Source organism: Balaenoptera acutorostrata, chromosome 10 (genome assembly GCF_949987535.1).
Source record: "Balaenoptera acutorostrata chromosome 10, mBalAcu1.1, whole genome shotgun sequence".
Lineage (NCBI taxonomy): Eukaryota > Metazoa > Chordata > Mammalia > Artiodactyla > Balaenopteridae > Balaenoptera > Balaenoptera acutorostrata.
In genome coordinates this window covers 9,515,595-9,530,872 of record NC_080073.1, presented here as the reverse complement: position 1 = coordinate 9,530,872, position 15,278 = coordinate 9,515,595, and the positions used below count along the sequence as shown (strand labels likewise).

The 15,278-nt window shown below is 40.4% G+C and overlaps 1 protein-coding gene across 1 annotated transcript in view; it reads left to right on the top strand.

The window, feature by feature from the left end:
- The window catches only part of GRM7 (glutamate metabotropic receptor 7), an 818,732-nt gene that overhangs the window by 530,778 nt on the left and 272,676 nt on the right, over positions 1 to 15,278 (top strand). The window contains exon 5 of the mRNA XM_057555658.1: positions 5,297 to 5,437. Coding sequence (XP_057411641.1) covers positions 5,297 to 5,437 — 141 coding nt within the window. The remainder of the gene's footprint in view (positions 1 to 5,296; positions 5,438 to 15,278) is intronic.

The following is a 15,278-nucleotide window of genomic DNA, read 5'->3' as shown; positions in this document are numbered from 1 at the left end:
ATATTATTAGAGTTATTGTAAATTCTGCTTCAATCCCTAACTCTCTGTTGCACCTTGGTGACTGTACATCTGGTATTAAATAGCCTCGTCCTTAAAAAAAAAAAAAAAAAAAAAGGTAAAATTGTGAGGCTATAGAAACTGTAATGAACTTGGGAAAAAACAAAAAGACCCAGATCTGACCTTCAGTGGGCCTGACCTCTGTGTTATCAGCTCTCCAGATGATTTTGATACCCACCCAACTGTGTGAATCACTGCTCTACATGGGAGCAAACACCAGGGTCTGGAATTAGCCAGACTTGAGCCCAGAATCCTCTCTGAGCCTTAGTTTCTACCTCTAAAGTGTGAATAACTTTAGTACCTACTTACCTACTTCCTAGGGTTTATGTGACACTTAATGAAAAATATATATATAATGCTTGTTGTTTTTCTAATTATAACTAGTGGTACAACTTTTTATGTAACCAAATGTAAATCTGTCTGACATCAGGATTTGTAACGACTACTTGGGAGACTAACTTATTGATATATTTATTCATTCATTGGATAAACGTTTATGCCATTAGTCTATTAGAGTTTTAGTAACGATACTAGATAGCATATACATAGAAGATGGTGCATGTATATGTATTGATTTTGAGGCCAGTTGTCCTGGGATACTTTGAAATGTGAGAATGACTTCAGTATTCCTCAGGCATAGCCATTCCATCTGAACAAATGTCCAATCTCTGCTCATCGCCACTCCCTATGTTTCCCTTTTTTCATCTCTGTATCTTCTCTCTCCAGGAAGCCCTCTCTGATTCCCTAACACGGTTCTATCCCTGTACCCTTCCTGCATGGAAGCTATCACAGTTGTAATTTTGTATTTATTTAAATGATACTTTTTCAAGTCTGTCTTCCCCACCAGGCTGGTCCTAAATCCCATAAGGGACAGATAGGTTTTAATCCCAAGGTTTGTGAGTGCAGAGAATAGCGCCTGTCACAGGGCGGGTGCTCAGTAAATACTTAATGTATGAGTATGTTTATTGAAGAACCAACAGTTCATATTTTACTACATCAGGCACAGTGCTGAATGCTTTACACATAATAGTGTGTTTAATCCTTGTAACAAACTGATGAGGTAGGTATTACTATTAACCCCATTTTACAGATGAGGAACCTTGAACTGAATAATGTGCTCAAGTTCATACAGTTCAAACCCACCACTGTGACATCGATGTATAGTTCACCACTACACTACATGGTTTTTCTACTGCCAGAAAAAGTGCAGGTCTCCTATGGGTTGGCAGTTCACATCTCTAGGAAACCACCCAAAAGCCAATGTATGCTATGTTGGTACCTGGCTAAGGGCTCTGAGTTACCCCTCAAGGCCATGGGCCTTCAGAAGAGGTAGTGAAGATGTTACCAAAAGTGGGGTCTGCTACTCTCTGCTCAAAAGCCAGTAAAGAGGCAGGGTTGGTGAACAGGAAAGTTGGCTTTACTCCGGAGGCCAGCAACCGGGGAGAGAGGGCGGACTCGGGTCCAAAGGCCGATCCGCGCACTGACAGTCAGTGGGCAAGAGCCTTTAAAGAGGAGTTTCAGGGGTCGCAGCTGGAGGGAGGGGGCTACATGCAGAAACGGCACGGTCAGCGCTGACAGGCATCTTGAAATTGGTCATCCGTGGTCTGATCCACGTCATCTTGATTGTTTTGAGTACAGTTAATCTTTAGTTCCAGGGTCAATTTGTTCCCACTTTTTTGAGGCCAGGTCTTGGAATGGTGGCAGCTTATGGCCTGGCTACAGTCTGGTCATCATGTAATTAACTTCTTCCACATGGTGGTGGTTTCACTATCTATAAGACAGCTCAAAGGATATGGCTCAGAATGTTATCTACAGCCCTTGAGGAGGAGCTAAAGGCCCTTGACTTTGCTTAATGACTAAACTATTATTATTTTCTCCTGTTTGACTGCTTTCCCTTGCTTCTGCATTTTCTCACTTCTCTGATTAAACTTATGCTTTGGCTAAAGTTTTTGTACAGACCAAAGGCAGGCAGAGAACATGAAGGGGGAAGGACCACAGTGTCCTGCTCCATTTCAAAGGCACAGGCTATTTAAGGTTACCTTCTTAGAAGCACTAAAACGTTGCACCAGGATGGACATTCCTGGGCTGGGGAGCCCAGAGTGATAACAAGAGGCAAAGTTGAGGAACACAGCCTTTGAGGCTGCAAAGGAGCCTTGAGAAGCAATGGAGCGAACACGCCAGGAAAACTCACCCTCAGGTCACACAGTGCCCTCCACCTCCCCCCAGCCATCTGCAGGCCACAGGATGCAAGGGAGGGCTCCTGCCATCCTGAACACGGTACTAAGCAAAAGTCTCAACTGCAGAAGCAAAGCGAAGACCCTGTCATCGGAACCAGGGCAAAGATTCGAGGCTGAGAAGGTGACAAGGCTGACATTTAACAAATTGGGCTGGAACGGCTTAAAGCCCAGCTTCAGAAGCGCAGGATTTGCTTCTCACAATCTGGGCAACAGGAGCATCACCTGGATCTCGTTAAAAAACCAAGATTGGAGAAGGGGCTGCATGCATAGCACCTGGGGCTTGTTAAAAAGGCAGTCTCTCTGGTCCCACCCCAAATCTCCACCCCTTCTGAGATGGCCCGGAAAGTTGGTTGCGCGTTCCTTGGGGGAGTGAAAGCTGAATTCAGCCTACAAGTGAGTCCCTGCTGTGAGGAGGCGAAGGAGGAGAAGGAAGCCGGGAGTGAACTGGATGTGTGAGTAAAAGGTCGGAGGTTCAGACCAGGAAAGCCTGTTGCTCATCCGCCTCCTGTTATGGTGCAGGCTTTGCAGAAATCTGCTGGTTCTCCCTTAGAACAGAGGGAGGTGCCTGCTGCCTTCTCTTGCCTGCCACCGTGCTAGCTAGCTGCACCCTAGTCCTTCCTTCACCAGCGTGTTTTTGCATTTCCAGCAGACACAGGCTGAAGAGAGAGGTGTTTTGAAGGGATGGACTTTTTCAGTGATGACGTTTCCTGTAAAGCTGTTTTCTTCTGAGCTGGGGAATATATGTATCGGTGCTACAATTTGAGCCATTTTAGTAGTTCCTGTTCTGAGTCTGGTTTGAGCTTCAGACCTGTGGCATGCGGCCGAAGAGTTTATTTCTATTTGTGTTCTCTGGAGGCTGCTTCTTCCTTAAAAGTGTGCTGTTCGGGTGTCTCACAAAGAGGGGCTTAGGGTGCCGTGCTAATGCAGGAGTGCTTCAGTTGTCTGTGGCTGCAGGAAAAACCACCTCAAGTGTTAGTGGTTTAAAAGATGAATCGCCACAGTTCTGCAATCGGGGTGGTCTCAGCTGAGTGGTTCTAATGCAGTCAGCTGGACGGCTGCAAAGTCCACAAAGGCTCTACTGAGAGCGCTGGGGTCTTGCTGGGCTCTTCTCTCTCCGCATGATGTCACGTACCCCAGCCACTCGTGTTAGAGCGTGGTAGCTGGATTCCAAGGGGCGTCTCACAAGGACAAGGCACAGTGAGTAAAGGGTTTTCCGGCCTCCGCTTGCATCGCACCTGCCAATGTCCCGTGAACAAAGAGGCAGGCTGCGTAAGAGGGGACCACACAAGGGGGTGAAGCCCAGGAAGCATGGTCCATCAGGGGCCATCAGTGTCACAGTCTACCACTGTTGCCTTTTTTTTTTTTTCCTCCCCTTGCGGGGGTTTGGCGGGGGGATAGATGGAGAGAAAAGTGAAAGTTAACTAGTTACCATTGTGCGTGTGTGTATGTATGTACATGACCAAGCGCATACATGTAGTGTTCCTGGAAACTCTGGGGGACTCTGTCTTTCCCCCAAAGATTCCCCTTTATTTGGTAATTGTTCTTTTACTGAACAGTCATCTGGAGGCAGGGTTATGGGAAAACCGTGAGGTGGGAGGGGTCTTCCAGCCAGACAGATGGATCGATCAGTGTTGATATCAGAGTGAGTCAGATGCTACAGCTCCATTACTCTCAAGTCAGCGAAGGCAGCGCGTATAAAAGGACAGTTTCCTGGATACCGGGTCAAGAATCATGTTCTCACAACACCCTAGAAAATAACTAAAAGATGTAGACTATTATTTTTATTTTCTCTAAAATATAATATCCTGTATAGGTTTCTTTTTCCTTTCTTTTTTTTTTTTGTCTCATTTACTTATTTCAAGTTTTCCACTTACAGTAGGGTTACTGTATGTTGGGCCATGAATGTAGTGGTGAATAAAATTAAACTGACGTGCTCCTCTTGCGAAGTTTAGAGTTGAGAGCTGTTTTTTTCTTGTGGCCTTAAATAAGAGTAACTGAGTAATTTACATAATGTGAACGTAAGTCCATCTACTCCTATGGTTCTTGACCTTAAACTCCGTGAGTTTCCAAAGTCTTCCCACTGCCACAAGCAAGATGCCATAAGGAAAACAGGTGGTATCATCTTACAGGTAAATGAAAGGAAGATAAGAAAGTTCCAGCATGTACTTGCTCATGTTTCCCTGACTTAGCGAGATTAGTGGAGCTGGGATTCAAGGCCAGCCCTTGTGATACTGAATCCAATCTGATTCTCACAGGACCACTGGTCCAATTAAAGCTGCACCATGCTAAAGAGGTAGCTAGAGATTTCCTGGGGACTTGTTCTCTCGAGTCTGCTCATCTAACACTCTTTAGAAACAGCATTACACTTATGTTGGGGTCAGTTTACCTATGGCCTCTTCAAAAACTTCCATTTTGACTGGAAAGTCAGTTCCATAATGGGTCCTTACTAAATGCGAGAGGGTTCTTAGAATGATAATCACAGGTCAGTAACTCACATGCTTAGGGATGCAGAATATGGCATAATGGTTGACCTTGGGCACTTTATTATGTCTTCTAAGATTCTCTTTTTTCATTGGCAAAATGGAAATGATAGCAACTACCACACAGGCTGTTGAGATGAATGAAAGAATCTACATAAAGCAGAGAGTCTGGTCCATAGTAAGCACTGAAATGATCACTTATTATCTTGGTGATGATGAAAACCTAGCCTACTCACTAGAGATACAAGGGATGCTGTGATCACTGGGTCACTGCTAAGGTCCCTAATGCAGATTTCATTGTGAAAGGTCATTTGTAGGCCACACATCTGCCTGACAGACTGAACTAGGGATTTAACCATAGGAGTTAGCATTAGTATTTTTTTCCTCATTTTTTTTTTGATTGACACAAAAGAGCAAGCATCCAGTCTACTAAAACGAAGAAAAACCATCAATGGTATTTTTATTTCCAAATGTCCCAGCAGTGCCCCGCAAGCAATAACCTTTTCATTTAACTCTGTTTAGGGTTTGATGCCTATTTTACATCCCGCACACTTGAAAACAACAGAAGAAACGTATGGTTTGCCGAATACTGGGAGGAAAACTTCAACTGCAAGTTGACAATTAGTGGGTCAAAGAAAGAAGACACAGATCGCAAATGCACAGGTAATTTCATTCTATTGTTCTTCTCCTGTTACTCTACGTGGCAAGCATTGTAATGTCTGCAGAGCTGACAGAAGGAAGCTTGGCTGGAGACAAATTGAAAAAGTAAATCGAATTTTACTAGATTGTTCAGAAAATGGCACAGGAGCATAAGTCTTGAGGGACCAGAGCAGTACAGACAAGAATGTATTCTTCTCTGCCTCTCCCTCTAGCAGTAATTGACATTTTCATTGATTCTTTGAATGCAAAAGAGGTCATGTTGCCTTGAATGCTCTCGCTGATAAATATTAGTTCATGTTGTAGCCAGGAGTATAAAGTCATTTTCACATAGACCGAAATCTCTTACAAATTCCATACCAGCATCAGATTTAACTATCAGCAGAGAAATGACAAAAAATGCGAAAACAATATATTTGATTAAGGAAAGAAAGTACTTGGGGTTAGAGTAATGAGAATTCCAATGGATTTTCATAATGTCCAAATTAATGTCACCTGCTATTTAAAATATGCTTTAAGATACTCACTAAGCCTCGTATGTAACCTTGCATAAATATTCCAAATAAAAAACACGAGCGTGTTTGCCATGTATGTACGTGTGTGTATATATATATGTGTGTGTGTATATATATATATATATATATATATATATATATATATATATATATATATGATATGCATATGTATACACACATATATATAGTGGGTTCGCCAAAAAGTTCGTTCTGGCTTTTCTGTAACATCTTGTGGAAAAACCCAAACGAACTTTTTGGCCAACCCTGTGTGGGTGTAGGTGTGTGTGTGCATGTGTGTATACACACACATATATATGCAGTAATCAGAAGGCAAAGTCACATGTTTATTCATTGGTTGATTCACAAACATATATTGAGCGACTCCTTTCTGCTAAGCACTGTGCTAGGTACTGCTGATCTGATGGTGAGCAAACCAGGTAATGACACTGCTTTCACGCTGCTTAGAGTATAGTGAGAGAAGATCAACGTTATTCCAGTGACCTTGCTATGAATACATAATTATAAATTGCAATAAATGTTCTGAGTGAGGCAACGGCGTATAATGAAGGAATTTTACTCATATTAAAGGCAGAAGCTCTCTCAAAAGATGAGTAGACATTGGCTGGTTAGGGATGGGGAAGAACAGATTGGAGAATTTCTGATGGAGGAAGAGCATGGCACAGGGCTCGAAGCAGGAAAAATGATGGTACCTCTTAGGGTGTGAAAAGCAGAAAAACATGAAGTACAGTGAATAGGATGAATGTGTGAGCCGAGGCTGCAAGTATAGAGATACGGACAAGGAATAAGCCATGCTGGGATGTATGTGGATTTTGGTCTTTATCCTGTGGATACTGGAAATTGTGGGAGGTCTTACACAAGGGTGTGATGTGTTCTACCATCACCTAGCCCTCTATTAATTAGCATTCCCTAATTTTATACTTCAGTAGCCTTCAACATTTGTAATGATGACCTTGAGGTACCACAAACCCTAAAATGTCTTTAGTATGATCAAGAAAGAGACATTCATATTGTATACACTCATGTGTAGTTTTTCTTTGCAATGTGGGTCTTCGAATATTGACCATTCAGATACTGTAGATTCACCCATTCAGTAAACATCTATTAATGAAGAATAATGCATGTAGAGCATGGTACTAAAACACCACAAATGGTGCAAGGATGCTGAAGTTTAGGCCTTTTCCTCAAGGAGTTTTTCTTTTTGTGAAAAAGGAGAGATAAGATATAAACAGAGACATGGGTAACAATAATGATACAAAATCAATATGATGCACAATTGGATGCATAACTCAGTTAACTAGAATATCAGATTAACCACATTCTCTAGCCCATAGTGTATAACAACAGTGTTTTCAATAATAGGATCCTTATAATGTTGGGGGAAAATTAGTTCAATGTTGACTAGACCTAGGTGACACAAAGCTTTCAAGTAGAAATCGAAAAATTAGCTTGACATCTGGATAATTTGTCTATATGACGGGGACATCCAAACGTACTAGAAGTACCTCAGTGATTGATGACAGTTTTTTGGCTCTTTCTGACATTTGATGTTTTGTAGAGTCTGAAAGGTGGAATGAATTGTCTAACAGCCATTAGGATCGTTCCGTCTAAGGCTCATCTGCAGTCTTTGTATACACTCTAACCAGGCTGTTTTACCTGTAGTCACATTTTAGTGCTGATTATCAAGAATTTAGGTTTATAAAAACATATAAGCTCATTATCCAAACCACTACCTTCAAAAAATGGAAACAGAAGTGTTTATGTTTTCATATCACGCTTCCTCCACGTGAAAAACCTATGATCACACTTGGTAAATTAGCTGTGGCCCCTCTTCCTTTCCTTACTTACCACTTCCCTTGTGGTAAGAGGTGCCATACTGAGTGGAGGCCGATATTACTACTATCGTTGTGTCTTTTGTTCTTCCTGTTACTGGATATAAGAACGTGGGTGGTCTGTGTTTGTTATTCTTTCCCGTACTTTTCTCTTTTCCAAATTCAACTAAACTTGTATTTGCTTTGGAAGTATTCCCAAAATACTATTTTAAAAATCTTGACATTTAGGTATACCTCAACTTGGAAGTGGAAAAATGGGAGAAAAGACATAATGAGATTTGCTAGACCACAGGGAAAGAAAAAATGGAGAGAAATGACATATTAAACTGTATTAATGAGAATACTTGCAGTGAGAAGTTGTTTTAATGAAAGAGAAGAATGGATGAGAGAAGAAAGCCATTGATAGGCTTAAGGGTGTGGTGATGTAAGGGAAAGCTTGGTACCCAGATTTTGAAACACTAAAAGAATGGGCACATTGGAAAGAAGCAACCAAATGAGGAGGTAGGCTGAGTAGTCTGGCATTGCCGATCGTGGAGTCTGGCATTGCAGAGAGTGCAGTTAGTAGATGTTTTGACCTCAGGGCTGCAGAAAACAGCCCACTTCACAGATCTCTCTCTGTGACTGGTCTCTGCTAAAGAACAAGAGAGTCTTAAAATATTCATTCCTAGGATTTGGACACAAACTAAAATGCAGACTTTTTTTTTCTGGGATATATAGCCTCTTCAGCCATCATGAGCTACTTACTATATATTAGCTCCAAGTAGTCTTGGATCATTCAAGATTCGAGATCAAGATCATTGAATCAATCTTCTGGTCAGACAAGTTTGAAGATGACTTGTGGGACCCATAGCTATTTGGAGAGAGCAAATTCCTGGTGTCAGGGGAAAACAGTGAGTTCTAAAAACCCAAGATGGTAAAAAAGTCATGAAAGGAAGAATAATTGTCAAACAAAAATTATTATTAAACATGAAATAAACTGCATATGCTTTATAGTTTAACATTGGGCTACATGTGCATGGATTCTTACCTGAACAACCATGGAATCCTTATTCCTATGAATTATCCATATGCATTTAAAGTCTCCTTCAAACAAGGAAAGCTACCACGTACTTCAGTATTTTAAGAACATCCCAACTTTCCTTGATACCCAATTCCAAGGTCTCTCAACCTTGAGAGCTAGACATTCTTCATCCTACTTTCCCTGGTGGTTTATATAAATTGTCATTGATATAAATTAAGACTCTCCAGGGACCCATCCTGCTCATGGGTTATCTTGGCTGCCATCCTCCAAGGAGTCACGTAGTTGAGCAAGTTTATTGGTGGTGTAAGTTTTCACAGAAAACACAAACTCTATCTGAAAGGTACTAATGCCATTCACGCTACTTCATGGTAGAGCTACATTTTCTCATGGAGATAGTGGTAACTACACACACATTAAAGTAAGCATTTTTAGATAGCTCATCGTAGATTATTTGTTGCTTATGGGAAGAAAAATCAGACGTGATTTTTCTTTCAGGTTGAATTTATGCTCCCCCACCCTCCCCACCCCACTGGGTAAGTGAGTTTACCCTTAACACTTGCCAGTAGATTGCTGACACAGAGACCAGTTTAGCATATGATCTCTTTGGGAATAATATTTTTTTGTGGAGCTACCAAGGTCAAGACAAGAAGGAAAATAAATAGGTGAAGTTATGTCTCTGCAAAGGAGATTGAGGCCATCTTGGTGTCAGGAAAATACTCTGCCAAAGTGTGTGCGAAACCAGAGGTTTTGGCATGAAAGAGAACTAGCATTGTGTTCCAGGGCTATCTCTGAATATCCCTGTGAGAGACTGGAAAACAGTATTTAACCTCTCAAAGCCTTTCCTCATCTTTGAAATGGGAATAATAAAAGTTTAATTGCATCCAAAGTTGTTGTGGGAATTAAATGAGAGCCCTCAAGAAGAGGATCTAGAGGCTCTTTGGTGGGGCTAAGGGCAGACTCTGGGAGGGCTTACGCCAAGGAGTACTTTCCAGAACTTCTGCTGCCAGTGTCCTTGTCCCCACCATGAGCCACAGCCACCACCCCTAGTCTCTCTGCAGGAGACTAGCAGCCGTGTGGCTGACAGGGTATTGGTGCTCTGGCCAGGTGTCAGGCCTGAGCATCTGAGGTGGGAGAGCCGAGTTCAGGACATTGGTCCACTGGAGACCTCCCAGCTCCATGTAATAGCAAATGGCAAAAGCTCTCCCAGAGATCTCTATCTCAACGCTAAGACCCAGTTCCACTCAACGAACAGCAAGCTACAGTACTGGGCACCCCATGCCAAACAACTAGCAAGACAGGAACACAACCCCACCCAGTAGCAGAGAGGCTGCCTAAAATCATAATAAGGTCACAGACACCCCAAAACACACCACCAGACGTGGTCCTGCCCACCAGAAAGACAAGATCCAGACTCATCCACCAGAAAACAGGTACCAGTCTCCTTGAACAAGAAGCCTACACAACCCACTGAACCAACCTTAGCCGCTGGGGGCAGACACCAAAAACAACGGGAACTACGAACCTGCAGCCTGCGAAAAGGGGACCCCAAACACAGTAAATTAAGCAAAATGAGAAGACAGAGAAATACTCAGCAGATGATGGAGCAAGGTAAAAACCCACCAGACCAAGCAAATGAAGAGGAAATAGGCAGTCTACCTGAAAAAGAATTCAGAGTAATGATAGTAAAGATGATCCAAAATCTTGGAAATAGAGTGGAGAAAATACAAGAAACATTTAACAAGGACTTAGACGAACTAAGGAGCAAACAAACAATGATGAACAACACAATAAATGAAATTAAAAATTCTCTAGAAGGAATCAATAGCAGAATAACTGAGGCAGAAAAACGGATAGGTGACCTGGAAGATAAAATAGTGGAAATAACTACTGCAGAGCAGAATAAAGAAAAAAGAATGAAAAGAATTGAGGACAGTCTCAGAGACCTCTGGGACAACATTAAATGCACCAACATTCAAATTATAGGGGTCCCAGAAGAAGAAGAGAAAAAGAAAGGGCCTGAGAAAATATTTGAAGAGACTATAGTTGAAAACTTCCCTAATATGGGAAAGGAAATAGTCAATCAATTCCAGGAAGCGCAGAGAGTCCCATACAGGATAAATCCAAGGAGAAACATGCCAAGAAACATATTAATCAAACTATCAAAAATTAAATACAAAGAAAAAATATTGAAAGCAGCAAGGAAAAACCAACAAATAACATACAAGGGAATCCCCATAAGGTTAACAGCTGAGCTTTCAGCAGAAACTCTGTAAGCCAAAAGGGAGTGGCAAGACATATTTAAAGTGACGAAAGGGAAAAACCTACAACCAAGATAACTCTACCCAGGAAGGATCTCATTCAGATTCGACAGAGAAATTAAAACCTTTATAGACAAGCAAAAGCTAAGAGAATTCAGCACCACCAAACCAGATTTTCAAAAAATACTAAAAGAACTTCTCTAGGCAGGAAACAGAAGAGAAGGAAAAGACGTTCAATAACAAACCCAAAACAATTAAGAAAATGGTAATAGGAACATATATATTGATAATTACCTTAAACGTAAATGGATTAAATGCTCCAACCAAAAGACATAGACTGGCTGAATGGATACAAAAACAAGACCCATATATATGCTGTCTACAAGAGACCCACTTCAGACCTAGGGACACATACAAACTGAAAGTAAGGGGATGGAAAAAGATATTCCATGCAAATGGAAATCCAAAGGAAGCCGGAGTAGCAATTCTCATATCAGACAAAATAGACTTTAAAATAAAGACTATTAAAAGAGACAAAAAAGGACACTACCTAATGATCAAGGGATCAATCCAAGAAGAAGATATTACAATTGTAAATATTTATGCACCCAACGTAGAAGCACATCAATACATAAGGCAAATGTTAACAGCCATAAAAGGGGAAATCGACAGTAACACAATCGTAGTAGGGGACTTTAACACCCCACTTTCACCAATGGACAGTTCAACAAAATGAAAATAAGGAAACACAAGCTTTAAATGATATATTAAACAGCATGGACTTAATTGATATTTAAAGGACATTCCATCTAAAAACAACAGAATACACTTTCCTCTCAAGTGCTCATGGAACATTCTCCAGGATAGATCATATCTTGGGTCACAAATCAAGCCTTGGTAAATTTAAGAAAATTGAAATCGTATCAAGTATCTTTTCTGACTACAACACTTTGAGACTAGATATCAATTACAGGAAAAAAGTCTGTAAAAATTGCAAACACATGGAGGCTAAACACTATGATACTAAATAACCAAGAGATCACTGAAGAAATCAAAGAGGAAATCAAAAAATACCTAGAAACAAACGACAATGAAAACATGATGACCCAAAACCTATGGTATGCAGCAAAAGCAGTTCTAAGAGGGAAGTTTATAGCAATACAATACTACCTCAAGAAACAAGAAACAGCTCAAATAAACAACCTAACCTTACACCTAAAGCAATTAGAAAAAGAAGAATAAAAAAACCCCAAAGTTAGCAGAAGGAAAGAAATCATAAAGATCAGATCAGAAATAAATGAAAAAGAAATGAAGGAAACAGTAGCAAAAATCAATAAAACTATAAGCTGGTTCTTTCAGAAGATAAACAAAGCTGATAAACCATTAGCCAGACTCATCAAGAAAAAAGGGAGAAAACTCAATAGAATTAGAAATGGAAGAGGAGAAGTAACAACTGACACTGCAGAAAGACAAAGGATCATGAGAGATTACTACAAGCAACTATATGCCAATAAAGTGGACAACCTGGCAGAAATGGACAATTCTTAGAAAAGCACAACCTTCCGAGACTGAACCAGGAAGAAATAGAAAATATAAAGAGACCAATCACAAGCACTGAGATTGAAACTGTGATTAAAAATCTTCCAACAAACAAAAGCCCAGGACCAGATGGCTTCACAGGCAAATTCTATCAAACATTTAGAGAAGGGCTAACACCTATCCTTCTCAAACTCTTCCAAAATATAGCAGAGGGAGGAACACTCCCCAACTCATTCTGTGAGCCCACCATCACCCTGATACCAAAACCAGACAAAGATGTCACAGAAAAAGAAAACTACTGGCCAGTGTCACTGATGAACACAGATGTAAAAATCTTCAACAAACTACTAGCAAACAGGATCCAGTAGCACATTAAAAGGATCATACACCATGATCAAGTGGGGTTTACCCCAAGAATGCAAGAATTCTTCAATATACGCAAATCAATCAGTATGATACACCATATTAACAAATTGAAGGAGAAAAACCATATGATCATCTCAATAGATGCAGAAAGAGCTTTCGACAAAATTCAGCACCCATTTATGATAAAAACCCTCCAGAAAGTAGGCATAGAAGGAACTTACCACAGCATAGTAAAGGCCATATATGACAAAGCCACAGCCAACATCGTCCTCAATGGTGAAAAACTGAAACTATTTCTACTAAGATCAGGAACAAGACAAGGTTGCCCACTCTCAGCACTATTATTCAACATAGTCCTGGAAGTTTTAGCCCCAGCCATCTGAGACGAAAAAGAAATAAAACGAATCCAAATAGGAAAACAAGAAGTAAAACTGTCACTGTTTGCAAATGACGTGATACTTTACAAAGAGAATCTTAAAAATGCTACCAGAAAACTACTAGAACTAAACAATGAATTTGGTAAAGTAGCAGGATACAAAACTAATGTACAGAAATCTCTTGCATTCCTATACACTAATGATGAAAAATCTGAAAGAGAAATTAAGGAAACACTCCCATTTACCACTGCAACAAAAAGAATAAAATACCTAGGAATAAACCTACCTAAGGAGACAAAAGACCTGTATGCAGAAAACTGTAAGACACTGATGAAAGAAATTAAAGATGATACAAACAGGTGGAGAGATAAACTATGTTCTTGGAATGGAAGAATCAACATTGTGAAAATGACTATACTACCCAAAGCAATCTGCAGATTCAGTACAATCCCTATCAAACTACCAATGGCATTTTTCACAGAACTAGAACAAAAATTTCACAATTTGTATGGAAATACAAAAGACCCCGAATAGCCAAAGCAATCTTGAGAAAGAAAAACGGAGCTGGAGGAATCAGGCTCCCTGACTTCAGACTATACTACAAAGCTACAGTAATCAAGACAGGATGGTACTGGCACAAAAACAGAAATATAGATCAACGGAACAGGATAGAAAGCCCAGAGAGAAACCCACACACTTATGGTCACCTTATCTTTGATAAAGGAGGCAAGAATATACAATGGAGAAAAGACAGCCTCTTCAATAAGTGGTGCTGGGAAAACTGGACAGCTGCATTTAAAAGAATGAAATTAGAACACTCCCTAACACCATACACAAAAATAAATTCAAAATGGATTAAAGACCTAAATGTAAGGCCAGACACTATCAAACTCTTAGTGGAAAACATAGGCAGAACACTCCATGACATAAATCACATCAAGATCCTTTTTGACCCACCTCCTAGAGAAATGGAAATAAAAACAAAAATAAACAAATGGGACCTAATGAAACTTAAAAGCTTTTGCACAGCAATGGAAACCATAAACAAGACAAAAAAACAACCCTCAGAATGGGAGAAAGTATTTGCAAACGAAGCAACTGACAAAGGATTAATCTCCAAAATTTACAAGCAGCTCATGCAGCTCAATATCAAAAAAACAAACAACCCAATCCAAAAATGGGCAGAAGACCTAGATAGACATTTCTCCAGAGATATACAGATTGCCAACAAACCCATGAAAGGATGCTCAACATCACTAATCATTAGAGAAATGCAAATCAAAACCACAATGAGCTATCAGCTCACACCGGTCAGAATGGCCATCATCAAAACATCTACAAACAATAAATGCTGGAGTGGGTGTGGAGACAGGGAGCCCTCTTGCACTGTTGGTGGGAATATAAATTGATACAGCCACTATGGAGAACAGTATGGAGGTTCCTTAAAAAACTAAAGAAAGAACTACCATACGACCCAGCAATCCCACTACTGGGCATATACCCTGAGAAAACCATAATTCAAAAAGAGTCGTGTACCACAATGTTCATTGCCTCTCTATTTACAGTAGGACATGGAAGCAACCTAAGTGTCCATCGACAGCTGAATGGGTAAAGAAGATGTGGCACATATATACAATGGAATATTACTCAGCCATAAAAAGAAGCGAAATTGAGTTATTTGTAGTGAGGTGGATGGACCTAGAGACTTATACAGAGTGAAGTATGTCAGAAAGAGAAAAACATATACTGTATGCTAACACATATATATGGAATTAAAAAAAAAAATTGTTTCTGAAGAACCTAGGGGCAGGACAGGAATAAAGACGCAGATGTAGAGAATGGACTTGAGGACACGGGGAGGGGGAAGGGGAAGCTGGGATGAAGTGAGAGAGTGGCATGGACATATATACACTATGAAATG